This window comes from Canis lupus, chromosome 20 (assembly GCF_003254725.2).
Source record: "Canis lupus dingo isolate Sandy chromosome 20, ASM325472v2, whole genome shotgun sequence".
Classification (NCBI taxonomy): domain Eukaryota; kingdom Metazoa; phylum Chordata; class Mammalia; order Carnivora; family Canidae; genus Canis; species Canis lupus.
The window spans coordinates 53,033,986-53,051,390 of NC_064262.1; the positions used below are offsets into that span (position 1 = coordinate 53,033,986).

The window sequence follows — 17,405 nt, forward strand, 5'->3', positions numbered from 1 at the left end:
CTCCCCAGCCCCAGAGTGGGAGTTGGGGCTGGACACTCACCGACACAGCGGTCATTCTGCACCTGGAAGCCAGGAGGACAGATGCAGCGGAAGGAGCCCTCGAGGTTCTGGCAAGTGCCTGGCAGGCAGGTTCCCGTGAGGCTGAAACACTCATTGGTGTCTGTGGAGAGGAAGAGGAGGGGTCTCAGCACCCTCACTTCAGAAAACGTAGGTTTTTTAAGACAGCCTTACCCCTACACCACAAACCCTGTGAAAGCCTGGGTGTGATGCGCTAGTTTTCTTTCTTTTTATACCTTAAAATAAATGCACGATTACGAAACAGAACCGTGAGGACTTGGAAGTACCAACCGCAGGTAAACTCGGAGCAAGTGCTGGCAGAGACGGCTCCCACCGCAAGGCGGGACTCACCCACGCAGTTCTTCCCGTCGGCCGTGAGCTCGAAGCCATCCTGGCAGAGGCAGTGGAAGGAGCCGGCTGTGTTGAGGCACTGGCCAAATCGGCACACCTGCCCCGCCAGAGTGCGGCACTCATCCATGTCTGCAGAGGGGGTGGGGGTATGGGCAGGCGGGGTCACCCACGGTCCTGGGGCTCTGAGCCTCCCTTGCCCTTCCATCCACAATGACCTGACGTTGACGGTAGTGACTTTAATTTATCATATACCCGTGTCCTAGGCTCTGTGCACTAACCTCTAACTATCCAAGGAGGCAGATACCAGTATTGTCACACTTTAAGACAATTTTTTTATTTCAGAGAGAGAGAGAGCACAGAAGGAGAATAAGAGGGAGAAGCAGATTCTCTGCTGAACAGAGAACCCAAGGAGGGGCTCGATCCAGGAACCCTGAGGCCATGACCCGAGCAGAAGGCAGACGCTTGACCGACTGAGCCACTCAGGCGCCCCAGCCAGTATCGTAGCACTCGATGCTATGAATTTGCCTCTGGCTACTCCATTAGCTGAACCCCACAAATTTTGCTGTTTTCATTTTCTTTTTTTTTTTTTAATTTTTATTTATTTATGATAGTCACAGAGAGAGAGAGAGGCAGAGACACAGGCAGAGTGAGAAGCAGGCCCCATGCACCGGGAGCCCTACGTGGGATTTGATCCCGGGTCTCCAGGATCACGCCCAGGGCCAAAGGCAGGCGCCAAACCGCTGCGCCACCCAGGGATCCCTTCATTTTCATCTAATTCAAAATATTTTCTTTTTCTTTTTTTTTAAGATTATGTATGTATTTATTCATGAGAGACACACAGAGAGAGAGGCAGAGACACAGGCAGAGGGAGAGGCAGTCTCCATGCAGGGAGCCCAATGTGGGGTGCAATCCCGGTATTCCAGGATCATGCCGAGTCAAAGGCAGATGCTCAACCCCTGAGCCACCCAGGCGTCCCCCCCCCTTTTTTTTAAGTAATTCAAAATATTTTCTGATTTCCCTTATGATTTCTCTCTTGTGCTCTGGACTCTTCTATAGCAGTATGTTATTTAATTTCCAAATATTTGGGGATTTTTCTGGATGTCCTTCTGTGACTCATTTCTAATTCCCTTACATTCTGAGGACCCGCTTTGTGCGACTTCAATTCTTTTAAATGTTCAGGTTTGTTTTATGGCCCAGGCTATGGGCTTTCCTGGTAAATGTCCATGTGCACTTGAGAAGGACATGTGTTCTGGAATGTTCTATAAATACTGACCAGGTCTTAGGTGATTGACAGTGTGGTTCAGATCTTCCACAGCCTGATTGATTTTCTCCTTGTCCCTCTCTTACTGAGGGAGGAGTGTTGACGTCTCCAACTATATCTGTGGGCTTATCTGTTTCTTTTCATAGTTCTGTCCATTTTTTATGTCATCTGTTTTGAAGCTCTGTTGTTAAATGCATATGAATTTATGGTCGTCATGTCTTCTCAGAGAACTGCCCCCTGAGTATGTGATATCTCTCTTTGTTTCTGGTAATATTCCTTGTTATTACACTCTATTTCGTCTCGTATAAATTAGGTAGGTACTACTACTAATCTCCCTTTTTGAAGAGGAGGAAACTGAAGCCTAGAGAAGTGGATGACTTGTCTGGGGTCACGAAGCTGGCAGGTGCCAAAGCGGGGATTTGGAGTCTCGCCGCCTGACCCTGGAATGCATGCTTTCAACCACTGCACTCGACTGCAAGCATCACCCAGATCTTTGTCGCCCTCCCTGCACTGTCCACCTGCTGCCATCAACCTGAGTGTGAGAGACCCCCTGGCAGCTGACAATTGAAGAGGTGTGGGAACTTTTGTGGTTGACGCATTTTTAGAGGGAGCACCAACCGCTGGGGTTGTTTTATTGAAGGGATCCCTGAGGCCAGATCCTTTATTTCAGAGAGGGACCCTCAAGACAAGCCAAGGACCCACTTTTCCCACCAGCCCAGGTGGCTCACCCACGCAATCTCCGCTGTGCGTTGCCACAAAGCCGGGGAAGCAGAGGCAGGTGTAGGAGCCGACTATGTTCTTGCAGGTCCCGTTTCCGCACGGCTGCCGGTCACACTCGTCGACGTCTGCCGGAGCAAAGCCCGTAAGCCCCATCCAGCTCACCCAGGGCATCGGGCAGCGCAGGGAGTGAAGGCCTGGCTGGACCCAACCTGCCTCCCCTGCACCTAGCCCTGGCCAGGTGGATGGGCAGCGACACCGAGGGCGGGGTGTGTGGGGGTGTGGCTAAAAAGTGCCCCACAACTATTTATTGCTATTTTGCAAACTTAGGCATAAGGAGGTGAATAAGTCATTTACCCCCACTTAGCCTTAAGTGCCCAGACTCAAACCTGGTCTGTCTGTGAACCAGGTGGATGAAAGCACTGTCCTCACCCCAGGGGAGGTGTAGACCTGTGCCCCTCTCCCCCACTTCGCAGCCTGGCTCTCTGGGAGGAAGCAGGCAGGGACTCTCACCCATGCACAGGGTCTGGTCCGCCGAGGCCCGGAAGCCACGGTGACAGAGGCACGTGTAGCTGCCCTCTGTGTCCACGCAGTCGCCGTGGCTACAGACGTTTGGGATCTCCCGACACTCGTTCTGTCCTGGGGGAGGGCAGGCAGTGTGGTGTCCCTGGGACCCCACCTCCACACACACACACACACACACACACACACACTCTCTCTCTCTCTCTCTCTCTCTCTCTCTCTTTCTCTGTTTGCTGAGCCCTTCTGTGCTGTGATGGGGAAGCCAGAGCTGCCTGGAAGCTCCGTATTCAAGCTGCTGCCGGCACATGCTCTCATTCCTCTCCCAACCCCCAACAACAGGTGCTCAGCACCCCCACCGCCCCATGGATGTGGCACCCCACAGCCACGGAGAAAGGCCTGGACAGAGCCATGCCCTACTCAGGTCACAGGGGACAGGGCCTAGCTTTGCCCCATACCCCACACCCTCAGCCCCCTACCTGCGCCCTGCTGGGGTCCCCACTCACCCACGCAAGCCCCACCGGGCGACAGTCTGTACCCTCGGGCACACACGCAGCGGTAGCTGCCAGGGATATTGATGCAGTCGGCATTCTGCTGGCAGGGGCTCTCCCCGCTGGCACACTCGTTCATGTCTGCGGGACACAGCCAACGGGCAGGAGTGCAGTGGAGGCTCCCCTGCCAGAATCCAACCCCAAACCCTGCCCCAGCCTTTGAAAGCAGGGAATCTCTCTGGGAGAAGCCGAACCAGAGGGTGAGCAGTTATGTGGGAAAGGCATTAGCCCAATTGTACAGAAAGGGAAACTGAGGCTTGTGGCGCTGAAATGATTTGCCTAGAGAGCACGGGGTGGGGGAACAGCCTCCCATCCAGGGCTGGGGAGGCCAGGCAGGTGGCACCTTCGCAGACCAGCAGGACGCTGTTGTAGCTGAAGCCCGTGGGGCACTCGCAGCGGAAGCTCCCGATCTGGTTGATGCAGATGCCACTGGCACAAATGGCCGGGATCTCTCCACACTCGTCAATGTCTGGGGAGGGCGTCAGCCGTCAGCGGGACAGCCCAGCCCCAGGGAGCATCTGGGGGCGCTGAGCCAAGGGGCCATGCGGTCTGGCCGCAGACGAGCACCTGCTCGAGCAATTCTGCGGTGGCCAAAATCTTTCTGACACCAGGGAAGAGATGGGGATGCAGGACGAAGGGCAAAGAGCAGAGGGAGCGGGCGTGTCTCCACTGCAAACCCACTGGCTCGGCCCAGCAAGGCTGCCTGTGCCTCGAGGGGTCTGCTGTGAGAGCAGGGAGCCGCGTGGGGGGTCCTGGGACCACGCGGAGCAAGAAACTGGAAGGAGAACAGCGGTCGTCAGGGGCGTGATTGCTCACGGGGGACCGGGTTTCTTTTTGGGTGATGCAGATGCTCTCACTTAGACTGCGGGGATGGCTGCAGCCCTCCGTGAGCACACGGGGAACCACGGCATTGCACCTGAGCCGGGCGGAGTGTGTGGATGTGAGTTAGATCCCGAGAGAGCTGTTATGTAGACAGTTGACACTTAAACAGCACAGGTGCGAATTGCAGGGGGCCACTCAGGCATCTATATTTATTTTTTATATAAAAATATAAATACTTTCCTTAGGTGCAGCTTCCCGATGATTTTCTTAACATTTTCTTGACGCTAGCTTACTTTATTGTTAGGAATGCAGCCTCCTATTCAAATGTGTAAAATTTGTGTTAATCTACTGTTTACCTTTTCAGTAAGGCTTCTGGCTGCCAATAGACTACTAGTTAGGTTTTGGGGGAGTCAACAGTTTTATGCAGATTTTTGGACCGTACGGGGTTTGGTGCCCCTAACCTTCATGCTGTTCAAGGGTCAACTGTATAAAAAGGGAATCCAAATAAATAAATAAATAAATAAATAAATAAATAAATAGGGAATCCAGGGGCACCTGGGTGGCTCAGGTGGTTAAGTGTCTGCCTTCGGCTCAGGTCATGATCCCGGGGTCCTGGAATTGAGCCTCAAGTCGGGCTCCCTGCTCAGCAAGGAGACTGCTTCTCCCTCTGCCCTTCCCCACCACTTGTTCTCTCTCTCTCTCTCTCCCTCAAATAAAAAAATAAAATCCTAAAAAAAAAAAAAAAAAAAAAGGAATCCAGTGTCCAGCCATGGGGGACCAGGACGGGTCCACATACGGTACATATACTATAAAGCAAGGCAAGAGGGATAGCACAGCAAGCAGTAACCTGCCCGGATCTCCACAACCTGTTGCTGGCTGAAAAAAAGATGAGTTGCAGGCCAACGTGTAGGGAATTAGAGAATTTTAAAGTTTCAAACTCCCCAGAGAACAGTGCCATACATTCTCAATAGCCACCTCTACGTGTACTGAAATGCACAAAGAAGGATCTAGAAATCCTTGGGACACACAGTATGGGAATCTTGGGAGAGTGAAGGGGACTTCAGTTGGACACGGTGACTGCAGGGGGAGTAGATCTTAAGTGCTGTGCTTGTTTATTTTATTTTTATTTTTTTTTAAGATTTTATTTATTTATTCATGAGAGAGAGAGGCAGAGACATAGGCAGAGGGAGAAACAGGCTCCCTGCAGGGGAGCCTGATGCGGGACTCGATCCCAGGACCCCGGGACCACGACCTGAGCCAAAGGCAGGCACTGAACTGCTGAGCCACGTAGGTGTTCCCCCTTTTTTCTGCCATGCTTTTTTTTAAATTTTTTAATTTTAATTAAATTTTTTTTTTTTTTGCCATGCTTGTTTTAAAGAAGGAGAACATGCCCGTGAGGGGAAAACACCTGGAAATGGGTTCTTTAGTTCAACGCCACCAGCTGAAATGTGGCACGCAAGGATCAAATCGTACAAAACCTTGCTTAGCTTAGAACAGAAGTGTTCTGACCCATGTTGCAACACGGATGAACCTTGGAGAGACATCTCGCTCAGTGCAAAAAGCCAGACCCAGAAGGACACCTCCTGCAGGACCCCACTCCCAGGAGGTCCCCAGAGGAGGCCCGTCCACAGGGACAAAGAGGAGATGGTGGGAGCCAGGAGTGGGGCAGGGGGTGGGGGGATCAGTGCTTCCTGGGGATGGGGCCTCTGTGTGGGGAGATGGAAGGTTCTGGAGATGGGTGGTGGGGGTGGCTGTGCAACCACATGAATCCGCTCAATGCCACTGAACTGGACACTTAAACATGGTTGAGATGGTAAATCTCACATTATGGTATTTATCAGAATTTTTTTAAATGAATGACAATAAAAATACTCTTTTTTTTTTTTTTTTTTTTAAATAAAGTGGAAGTGTTTGGTAACAGGACTCCTGGGCCGGTCTGGGGAGTTGGAAGTGCCGGAGCATGGGGTGGGGATGCATGGAACGGAGAGGTCAAGGCTCTGGGGACAGAGGGACATGGGGACATGGTCACTCACCAAGGGGCTTCCCAGTGTGGATGTCAATGACGAAGCCAGGGGCCTGGTTTCCGCACAGGATCTGGTAGTCCACTGGGCAAGGGGGAACAGGGCAGAGGGTGCTGGGGCTGCAGACTCCCGGGGAGGACACCTCCTCCTCTTCTTGGTCCCCCACTCATCGCCTCCTCCAACCCTCGCAGCCCAGCCCGCATGTGGCCTCCCGATAACTAGTCCCTCTCCCTCCCTCTGCTTTGACCAACACCAGAAGGGTCACGGGCAGCCCATCCACCTGGACAGCGTGATTTTCCAACACAGAGACGCAGAGATGCAGCCTCTCTCATCTCTTGGCTACACGAGTGCCGCCAACCACTCGTGCCCTCACCATAATAGGTAGACTCCTCACTTTGGACCTTGAGACCTTTGTCCCCTGGCCCTACTTCTCCAGCAGTAAACTCCCGCCCTCACCTTACACCGATTTCATTATATGTCTGGAGAGGCCCTGCTCCATCCTGTCACCAGAACTTCGCATATGCTGTTCCTTTTGCTGTTTCCTAGCAGAGCCCAGTTCAGCCTTGAGGACTCAGAAGCCCACGGGGAAGGCCCCCTTGGGCTCCCCGCTGACCCATCACACTGCTACCAGAGAGTTGACGCCATCACCCTTGGGGTCCCCCGGGGCACCTCATGCTTGTTGCATCCCATTGGCTGCAACTGAGAGGCTGCCAGGCAGCCCAGGTGTCTCCGGGCACACAGGACAGACACAGGCAGACATTCAGGCAGTGCCTCCTTGTCACCTTCCCCAAGGTGCCTGCCCTGGTCCTCACTCGCTCTTCTGTCTGCATCGTGATGAGAATGGCCCCTTGGCCTGTGTGGATTTCCACCTTGTCATATTCTACATGTACCTTAGATTCAGGTACATGAGATCTGGGCAGGTGCCTAAGTCCCAGCATCCAACCCAAGGGTGACATGTGATCTGTCCCGACAATCTCCTGACCAGAGTTGGAGGTTTGTGGCTTCCTTCCAGCCTGCTCAAGCTTGGGTCTGTCCAGTTCTGTTTCCTAGAACCCAGAACAGGCTCACCTGTTACCCCCAGAAAAGCCCAACAGCGATCCCTGCTCCATCGTCCTGCACCGGATGGACGCTCACCACCCCCTAAGCTGGTGTCCACCCAGAACCACCGAGTGTGACCATTTGGGGGAAATAGGATCTTGGCAGACGTCATCAAGAAAAGATGAGGTCATCCTGGATTAGGGTGGGCCCTGAATGCAATGACCAGTGTCCTTTAAGAAAAGAAGAGACATGCAGACACTCGGGGATAAGCCCCCATAAGAAGATGAAGGCAGAGATTAGGGACAGAGCTGCAAGCTGGGGAACACAAAGATGGCCCAGAGCTAACCAGAAGCTGGAAGATGCAAAGACTGATTTTAAGCTAGAGACTCTGGATGGAGCATGGCCCTGCTGACCCTTTGGCTTCTGACTTCTAGTCTTCAGAACTGGGGGAAAATTAATTTCTGGGGTTAAAAAGCCACCAAGTTTGTGTCATTTGTTGCCGCAGCCCTAGGAAACAAACTGTCCTAGCCAGCTCGGGCGCTATAACAAAATGCCACAGACCGGGGTGGGGGTGGGGGTGACTCTCATGCCTGTTCCTAGCCTGGTCTGGGGCTCAGTGCTGCCTCCAGGCCTTTGCCCATGCTGTTCCCTGCCCGGAACCCCTTCTTCATCCCAAACAACACTTTAGCAGTCCTCCCCAGAGCTTCCCGAGTCTGCCCCTTCCCCTGCTCATGGGGACCCTGGTTCCTCTGACCAGTTTTGCTTTCCTTCCTGGCCCCAGGCACTCACTGACCCTGTCCCCCCCAAAAAAAAAATCCGTGAGTCTTCAAGGATCTTTACCACAAATACAAGCTTCGCTGACCCACTTTAAATTCCCCAAATCCACAAAATAGAAGAAAGGGAGCTTTGCCCACCCCAAGGGTGATGATTTCTGTACATCGACAAGGACATAACTTCAACCCCTCAGCCCTCACCAGAGCAATGTAGGATGAGAGCTCATCTGGGTGCCCTGAGCAGGGTGTGCCTCCTTAAATATTGCACTAAAAAGGACCAAGCTGGAAAGAAGGTTGAGGGGGGGGGCACTCACAGCTGGCAGGGGTGGGACAGGCCTCACAGGGTCTGTTCCAGGCCTGGCCGATGTTGTACGAGCAGCAGCACATCTTCCGGGTCACATTAAAGGCCAGCTCATTCCGACACGTGCCGTTATAGTGCCGGAAGCAGATGCTCTTCCTCATGTCTGCAGTTGGGTTAGGAAGAGGAGGGAGGATAAAAGATAGTTAGCCAGAGGAAGAGAGAGCCAGATGGATGGGAACTCATTCATGTAACCACTTGAAAATAATTGGCTTGATGATTCTGTCCCAAGACACATGGGGTGCCATTTACATTCAAGTTTTTGTTGGGTAGTGCACAACTTGAACAACCATTCATGGCAGCCCTGAGTCCCCGAATCCTGCATCTTGTTCTCTACTCTGACCAGCAACTCAAATACATATACCCTCCCTCTCTCTACTCCCCTAAACACACCCCTCCACACTCTTCCAAAGCATGGAGACCCCTAGAAGTCCCTTCCACACCCAAGTGCTTTTCCCACAACTGTCTGTCTCCCCAGTCACCACACTTCATACCCATGCAGTTGTTGCCACCGTTGACTTGCAGGTACTCTGCAGGGCAGACACAGGTGTAGTTCCCCAGGGTGTTGTAGCAGGTACCAGGGCCACAGATGCCCGAGTGTGCAGAGCATTCGTCGATGTCTACAGGGGAGGGAGTGGCAGCATCCAGGAGTTGTCTGGATAACTCCCCGCGGGGAGCCTGCTTCTCCCTCTGCCTGTGTCTCTGCCTCTCTGTGTCTCCCATGAATAAATAAATAAAATTTTAAAAATATGCAGGCATCCCAGTGGCATGGAAAGATCTGACGTGGAGCTAAGTGGGGGGAAAATTTACTATGATCTCATTTCTATTAAGAAAAAAACATGACTTCAGCCCATGAGTCAATTACATTATCACCAGGAGTGGGGCAGCCGTGTGGTTCCTAATGTGAGGTGACAGGAAATGTGAAGTTCATGTATTTTTCACATATTGCAAAAATCTTCTTCTTTTGATTTTCTTCAATCATTTAAAAAATGTAAAAAGCATTCTTAGCCAGTGGGCTGTACAAAAACAGGTGGTGGGATATTAGCGTGCTGGGAGCGGCATCACCAAAAATGGCAAAGTAAGGAACGCCAGCCTCCATTCCTCCACGAAAACTACTGAGCTGGCAAAAACTGACAAAAATCAACTTTTGCAGAACTCTGGACTCCAGTCAGGAACTTAAAACAACCGTGGAATCTGATATGGGAGGTTTCCTAAAGGATGCACAAGACAAAGGGGAGCCTGGCTGGCTCAGTCGGTAGAGCACATAACTCTTGATCTCGGGGTTGTGAGTTCGAGCCCCATGCGGGGTGTAGAGATGACTTAAAAAAAATCTTAAAAAAAAAAAAAACAAAGGAATCCACAAAACCAAAACTGTTAGAGCCAATTAATAAGTGAGGTCAGCATAGTTGCAGCATATAAGACTAACATACAAATATCAGCTGTATTCCTGTATCCTGCCAGTGAGCCATCAAAAAGAAACTAAAAAAATGTGCTTAGGACAGCCCCGCTGGCTCAGCGGCTTAGCGCCTCCCTTTCTCAGGGAGTGATCCTAGAGACGCAGGATAGAGTCCCACGTCGGGCTCCCTGCATGGAGCCTGCTTCTCCCTCTGCCTGTGTCTGTCTCTGTCTGTCTGTCTGTCTCTCTCTCTCCCCCTGTGTCTCTCATGAATAAATAAATAAAATCTTTTTTTTAAAAATTGTGCTTATAATAGCGTCCAAAAAATTAAATGCTCAGGAAGAAATTTAGCCAAAGAAGTGCAGGAGTTGAATACCAAAAACTATAAAACATAACTGCAAAAAAAAAAAAAATTAAAGAAAACCAGAGAAGTGGAAAAACTGATCCTAAATTCATATGGGATTGCAAGGGAACCTGCTTACCTAAAACCATCTTGGAAAAGGAAAAACAACATCGGAGTGCTCACACTTCCCAATTTTGAAATGTACAATGTTCCAGTAATTGGGACAGTGGGGTGCTAGCAGCAGGGTAGACTTATAAATCAATGGAATATAATTGAGAGTCCAGAAATAAACCATATGTCACGTGAGCTTTGGCATGGGAGCCAAGACCAGTCAATGGGGAAAGAAGAGTCTCTTCACCAAATGGTGCAGGGACAACTGGATGTCCACAGGCAAAGGGATGAAGCTGGATCCCTCCGTGACACCCTACACAAACAGTAACTCACAATAAATAGAAAACCTAAATGTAAGAGCTTAAATGATAACATTTTTAGAAAAAGACATAGGGGTAAATCTTAATGGTCCTGTATTTGGCAATGGATTCTAGATGACACCAAGGGCGCAGCTATGGAAGAAGAAAAAAAGATAAATTGGTCTTTATCAGAACTAAAACCTGTTGGGCATCAAAGACCACTATCAAGAAAGTGACAGGAATGGGAGGCACTATCACAGTCTGATAAGGGTCTTGTATCCAGAATATATAAAGAGCTTTCACAAATCAACAACAAAAAGACAAACATCCCCATTTAAAAATGGGCAGAAGATGTGAATGGACACTACTCCAGTGACATACAAATGACCAATGAGCATGTGAAAAGATGCTCACTAGTCATGAGTCATCAGGGAAGTGCAGATCAAACCCTAATGAGATGCCACCTCACACCCACGAGACAGTATAACTTTCAGCAACGGAAAATACCATTGTTGATGAGGATGTGGAGAAACTGGGACCCTTGCATACCACTAGTGGGCACATAAAGTGCTGTAGCTACTGCAGAAAACAGTTTGACAGTTCCTCAAACAAAATAGAACAGTCAAGAAATAGCCACACAACCCAGCGATTCCAGCAGTGAAACAAGCCATTCAACAAGGATCACGACCGCTACAGAATTTGCCCAGTGCCAATGAAGACTGGGGCTTCCTTATTCAAGATACGTGAAGAGTTTCAAGATGGTAACAGCAAAACATTGAGCCAAAGGTAAGCCCTTTGGAGAACAGGGTCCTGTGCTACTGCACAAGTCCCATCCCCAGAGTGACTGCTGGGAAGGGCTGAAAGGACTGCAGCCCTCAAGAGCACCGCTGGCCCTGAAAGGCTGCTCATCCAAGGTCAACATTCGGGTTGAAGTCTCCCTACCCTGTGATCTGTATTTATTGATAGGACCTGCTTTTTCTCCCTTGATATCCTAAGAGGTGGGGGAGGCAGAGAGGAATCTTTCAAGTATCTTTCAAGTATTTGTGTTCTGATTCTGGTGTGACTGCTTCCACCTCCGCATACAACAGAAATTGGTGTTTTGATCTGAGATCCCTCTCTCTTCCTTCCCCATTTCCTTGAGTTTCTAAATAGTGCTGCTCCAAGGAAAAGATATTCTGTCCTTGTGTGTCAGTGTCGGTGTCTGGCTGCATATAGGTGTTCAATTAACAATGTTGAAAGGGGGAGAGAGATTGAATTGATGGATGGATGGATGGATAGGTGGATGGGTGGACAGGATGGATGACTAGGTGGATGGATGGATGGATGGATGGATGGATGGATGGATGAATAGGGGATGGATGGATGGATGAATAGGTGATGGATGGATGGATGGACAGAGGGAAGGATGGATGAATAGGTGGTAGATGGATAGATGGATGGATGGATAGGTGGATGGGTGGATAGCTGGAAGAATGGATGACTAGGTCGATGGAGGATGACTAGGTGGATGGATGTATAGAGGAATGGATGGATGGATGGATGGATGGATGTGGATGGATGGACGGGTGGACAGACGGACTTGGTATAGTGCATTGGAAGAGCTCAGACTCAAGGACCAGAATGGCGGGGTTTCCCTCACTTACTAACTGGTGCCTCTAGACAAGTCACTTAATCTCCCTGAGCCTTAGTCTGCATCTGAAAAACCGGATCATAAAAGGAACAGGCCCCTCATGGGGCTGTTGTGGTCAATGAACAGATGAGAACGGAAAGTGCTTGGTGCAGTGGTGACAGTCACAGACACCAGGAACTTGTTGGTTGTAACCACGATGCACCAAAGAGAGCAGGAAGGAGGCACGTGAAGTGCTGCTTGAAGGAACGGTGTGGCTATTCCCTCTGTGTCTGTCCCTTCCCACTCCCAGCATGGGGCCTCAAGCAGCATTTGCCCAAAGGAGGGAGAACGTGGCTTCTCTAGCAAAGCCAGGCCATTTCTGAGTGGGGAGGAAGTCAGAGCGAGGTAGTAGAGCAGAGGGCAGCCAGAGAAGCCTTCTCTGCCCTTCTGATGCACCCCCTGCTCGCCCCCCACAGCAAAGCAGATGGGCTGGCCCCTAGGGGCATGTCAGGCCCCAGCACCTGAGAGGAGGTGCGACTAGGGAAGAAGGCAGGGGGGATGGGCCAGGTACATACTCACCCTCACAGGTGCGGGTGTCCCCATTGAGGTGGTAGCCGGGGGGGCATGCACACTGGAAGCTGCCAAAAGTGTTGCCACAGTCGCCCCCCTGGCACAGCCCGGGCAGCTCCTGGCACTCATCAATGTCTGTCAGGAAGTGAGGAAGCCGTGCTTAGAAACAAAGCCCCAGCAGAGGACTCTGGGAACACGGACACTGCCCTGAGCTCTCCAGGGTCCCAGAGGGGCCAGTCTTGTTTCGTCGAGAAAACCTGAGAGCTGTTGGCTATCTGGAGGGTTCACGAGGGCCTACCTTGGAGGCTGTACCTAGACTCTTTGGGGCCAGTGTCACCCTGAATTCATCCCCTTTCTCTTCATTTTCTAGTCCATCCTCCCATCCATGCATCTATCTATCCATCCATCACATAGTTCCCTCTGGATGGATTCTCCAATCTTACTACTCCCTGTACCTAAAAGGATGGAGGGATGAGGGGCACCCGGCTGGCTCAGATGGTAGAGCACTGACGCTTGATCTCAGCAGTCATGATTTCAAGCCCCACTTGGGCATAGAGCTTACTTTTTAAAAAAGGATGGATGGATGGATGGATGGATGGATGGATGGATGGACAGATAGGTGAGTAGATGGATGAACAGATGGATGGGTAGATGAGTGGATGGATGAATGTATGTATGCATGGAATACAGGAAGGGAGAGAGGGAGGGTAGAGGGAGAAAGGAAGGGAAGGAGGAAGAAATAAAGGATGGAAGACTTATGAGTGGGATGAGTGGGGAATGGATGGATGGATGGACAAACAGATGGAGGGAATTATGTGTGTGGATGGATGGAGGGAAAGAAGGGTGGGTGGGTGATGGTGGACAAATGGATGGATGAGTGGGTGGATGGATGAGTGATGAATGGATAGATGGGTGGATGGGGGATTCATGGAAGGATGGATCAACAAACCAACAGATGGAAGAAGAGGTAGATGAGAGAAAAACCAAAAAATTCACCACAAACTAAGAACAGTTTGGTCTCACTGCCTGGCCTCTGGGCAGGAAGATGTGAGCCCCCCGCAACTGTGCTTTGGTGAGGCAGGGATGAGAGAAAGCTCAACCAGGGGGTATGCAGGTGGATCGCCTGCCAGGAACTCACCTTCCAGGATGACAGTGATGGGGTTGGGCCGGAAGCCCTCGCCACCCGGGCACAAGGTTCTGTACTCGGCTGCAAGGGAAACAGGCTCTTCTGAGGGGCCGGGGGGGCGGGGTGCATTTAGGTAAAGCCCAGGGGAGGCAGGTGGGTCGAGGTCCCCTAAAAAGGCTCCAGGACGGGCCCTGCATCCCTCTACCACACCAACCACATCCCCTTACCTCCTCAGCCTCTTGGGGCCAAGAGACCTTGGCCAATCTGGGAGGAGGGGGTAGTGTGTGTGTGTGTGTGCGTGTGTGCGTGCGTGTGCACGTGCGAGTAAACATGTTCACATTCAACATGTGAATAGATAGACTGTGTGCTAGTAGTTGGGGGTTCAGAAGGGCAATTTCTTCTATCCTCAAACCAGACCAGTGTGACTGCAAATTTCCCCCATTGAAAGAAAGACCCTGGACTTGACACACCCACAAAGACACACACACCTGGATAGGTGACAGGTGTGTGAACCTGAAGCCTTTGCACATGCTATTCCCACTGGAATCGCACAACCATCCCCTTGATCTGCCTGGAAAACTCCTACTCATCCTTCAAAACCTCATTCAAGCCCTTTGTCTCGGGAAGGCTTCCCTTACCCCCTTCCCCTCCACGGCCATCACTGAGCCTCAAACCCTTAGGACTGCTCTTCTCCCACAGTCCAGGGACCACTGGTTTATGGGTGAGAGGCAGGGTGCAGGGCTGTGGTTCATCCTTTTCTGGGCCCCCAGCCCCTTGCACAGGGCACAGAGGAACTCAGTGTTTGCTGACTGACTGAGGAAGGGAGCGATCGGAACACACCGAGAATGTGCAGGAAGGGATGGCAGAAAGAGACCCTGAGGCACAGCCGATGAACTGCCAAGAATATGCTGTGTGACCTAGGGCACCCCCTCTCCCTCTCTGGTTCTCAGGCTCCCTCCCATAGCAAAGACGACTCCCCGAGTCCTGGGGAGTGCTCGCCTGTGTCCCCCCACCCACCCACCCAGGGACTCACTGGTGTTGGCCATCGGGCACAGTTCACAGGGGTTGCCCCAAGCACGCCCCAGGGAGCAACAGCAGGATGCTCGGGTGACGCCAACCCCAATCTCAGCAGTGCAGGAAATGCCGCCATCCCCTCGGTCATGCTTGTCCAGGAAACAGTTCCCGACCCGGGTGTCTGGAGCAGGCAAAAAGGGGCGGTTAGCAAGTGGCAGGAGAGAAATGGTACGTGTGTGTTTGCACCTGCGTGTGTAACTGTGGGGGTAACTGTGTGTGTGGCCGTGTGCACGTCTGAAACCCTGTACACACGTATCTGTGTACACATGGGACTGTGTGTGTCTGTGTGTGTAGCCTAGAGACAGAAGGGTGCATCCGGGGAAACGGGCAGGGAGGGGAGCTGTGCGTGTGCACCCCGAGAGTCAAAGGGTGTGCAAGAGCACTGAGCACAGTGTCCCGACAGGCAACAGGCTCAGCGGCTCTGACCAGGGACCAGCGCGCGTCCTGTTTGTCAGGAACAGGTGACTGTGAACAGGCCACAGCTCCGCCCATCACCTGCCATCAGAACCCCGGCTGGCACCGCGGTTTACTCACCCACACAGCCCACCCCGCTGGGGTTCAGCTCAAAATCCTGGGGGCAGTTGCAGAGGTAGCTGCCGGGGGTGTTGACACACAGGCCATTGATGCAGTTCACGGGGTCTGCACACTCGTTGACATCTGTGGAATTGGGGGCGCCATCAGTGGGGAGCCTTCCCTTGACCCACTTCCCTGCCACCTTCTTCCTGGAAAGCTGAAGCCCTCAAGGTTGGATGTGGGGGGGCAGCCCGGGTGGCTCAGTGGTTTAGCGCTGCCTTCGGCCCAGGGCCTGATCCTGGAGACCCGGGATCGAGTCCTGTGTCGGGCTCCCTGCATGGAGCCTGCTTCTCCCTCTGCCTGTGTTTCTGCCTCCCCTTCTCCCTCAATCTGTGTCTCTCATGAAAAAACAAAAAAAATCTTTAAAAAAAAAAAAAAAAAGGTTGGATGTGGAGCCTGGGGTGAGGCCATATCCTCCCCTGGGAAGACACCCAAGGGGGCAGCAGCCTTTAGGGGCGACCCTGCCCTGACCAACCCCATCTCCTCCGGGCTCTGTTCCACTTGGCATAGACGTCTGCCCCTTGAAAGTTTCCCGGGCCCTGGGTTCCACGCAGCTATCACACAAAGCCAACATTTAGGTCGTGCTTTCAAACCAGGGGTTGGTTGGCAGACTCTTATCTGCGGGCCAAATCTGGCCCCCTGCCTGTTTGTGTAAATAAAGTTTTATTGGCACACATCCACGCCCACTTATTTACATACTGCCTGTGTCTGCTTCCAGGCTACAAGGCACTTGCGTACAGTAGACTGTGAGGCTGGAAGGCCCTATATTTTCTATCTGGTGCTTTGCTGGAAGAGTTTGCTGACCCCATTTTATTTTTATTTTTACTTTTTTCTGACCCCCATTTTAAATACGTAAGTAGATCATTTTGACGATCGTACTGGAGGGAGCACAGCTGCGTTCATTCACCGCATTTATTCAGGAGACGATAGACGATAAGAGCGGAGGTTGAGGGGAACAGGGATCAATGGGGGTGCGGCTGGAGGTGGGGGGTCAGACAAGCCCCCCACCCCCTGGAATGGGGCATTCGGGAAGAGGTCCAAGGGCAGGGGGCCGCGAGCCTGGCGCCCTCCCGCACCCACTGCCCTGCCCACACACCCGTGCAGTTGCCGCCGCCGCGGTCCAGCTCGTAGCCCCCACTACAGACGCAGCGGAACATCCCGGGCAGGTTCTCGCAGCTCCCGAACACACAGAGGTTCCCGAGAACACACTCGTCCACATCTGTGGGGACCCCAGGTCAGCCCGCCTCGCCCGGCCGCCTGCTCCTGCCGCGCCCCCCACCCCGGGACCCACCTGCGGTGTCCCCCAGCCCCTGCGGCCCCGGCCTCACCCCGGCAGGCGCGGTGGTCCTCCGTGGGGCCGAAGCCCATCTCACACTCGCAGCGGTACCCGCCGGGGGCATTGAGGCACTGCCCGTTCTCGCAGAGGTCCACGTCCTCAGCACATTCGTCCCTGTCTGCGGGACCCCAAGAGGCAGGGGGCTGGGGGCCCCACTGGCCAGGACCCGCGCAGGGTGGGCGGGGGGGCCCCAGTCAAACACTTCATGGCCACCCAGGGCTCCAGGAAGCGGGCGAGCAGCGCTGGCAACTCAGACCCCGACTCGGGTAGACAGGGGACCGGGTGACGCAGGCCGCGGGTGGAGGGCCCCCGGGAAGCAAGCAAGCGTTCCTGCTCCCCAACTCCAGAGCCCAGGGGAGAAGCCCACGGGCCAGAAGTACATCCTCTCCAGCACCCCAAGGTGTGGTGTGCGGGCTGGATCGGGGCGAGTCGGGAAGCAAGCTGACCACCGTGACCACCTCGGAATCCAGCCCCCGGGGTGTCCCTCTCGGGCCCTCCCG

At 52.7% G+C, this 17,405-nt stretch overlaps 1 protein-coding gene across 2 annotated transcripts in view; it reads right to left on the reverse strand.

Annotated features, from left to right (window-relative positions):
- Positions 1-17,405, reverse strand: part of FBN3 (fibrillin 3) — a 52,920-nt gene that overhangs the window by 14,390 nt on the left and 21,125 nt on the right. For both annotated transcript variants that reach the window (XM_049097620.1, XM_035703309.2), the window contains 15 exons: positions 16,898-17,023; positions 16,666-16,788; positions 15,531-15,653; positions 14,956-15,117; positions 13,935-14,003; positions 12,806-12,931; positions 8,963-9,088; positions 8,425-8,574; positions 6,312-6,383; positions 3,800-3,925; positions 3,412-3,537; positions 2,900-3,025; positions 2,398-2,514; positions 409-537; positions 41-160 (listed from right to left, as the gene is read on the reverse strand). In XM_049097620.1, the coding sequence (XP_048953577.1) occupies positions 41-160; positions 409-537; positions 2,398-2,514; positions 2,900-3,025; positions 3,412-3,537; positions 3,800-3,925; positions 6,312-6,383; positions 8,425-8,574; positions 8,963-9,088; positions 12,806-12,931; positions 13,935-14,003; positions 14,956-15,117; positions 15,531-15,653; positions 16,666-16,788; positions 16,898-17,023 (1,821 nt within the window). The remainder of the gene's footprint in view (positions 1-40; positions 161-408; positions 538-2,397; positions 2,515-2,899; positions 3,026-3,411; positions 3,538-3,799; positions 3,926-6,311; positions 6,384-8,424; positions 8,575-8,962; positions 9,089-12,805; positions 12,932-13,934; positions 14,004-14,955; positions 15,118-15,530; positions 15,654-16,665; positions 16,789-16,897; positions 17,024-17,405) is intronic.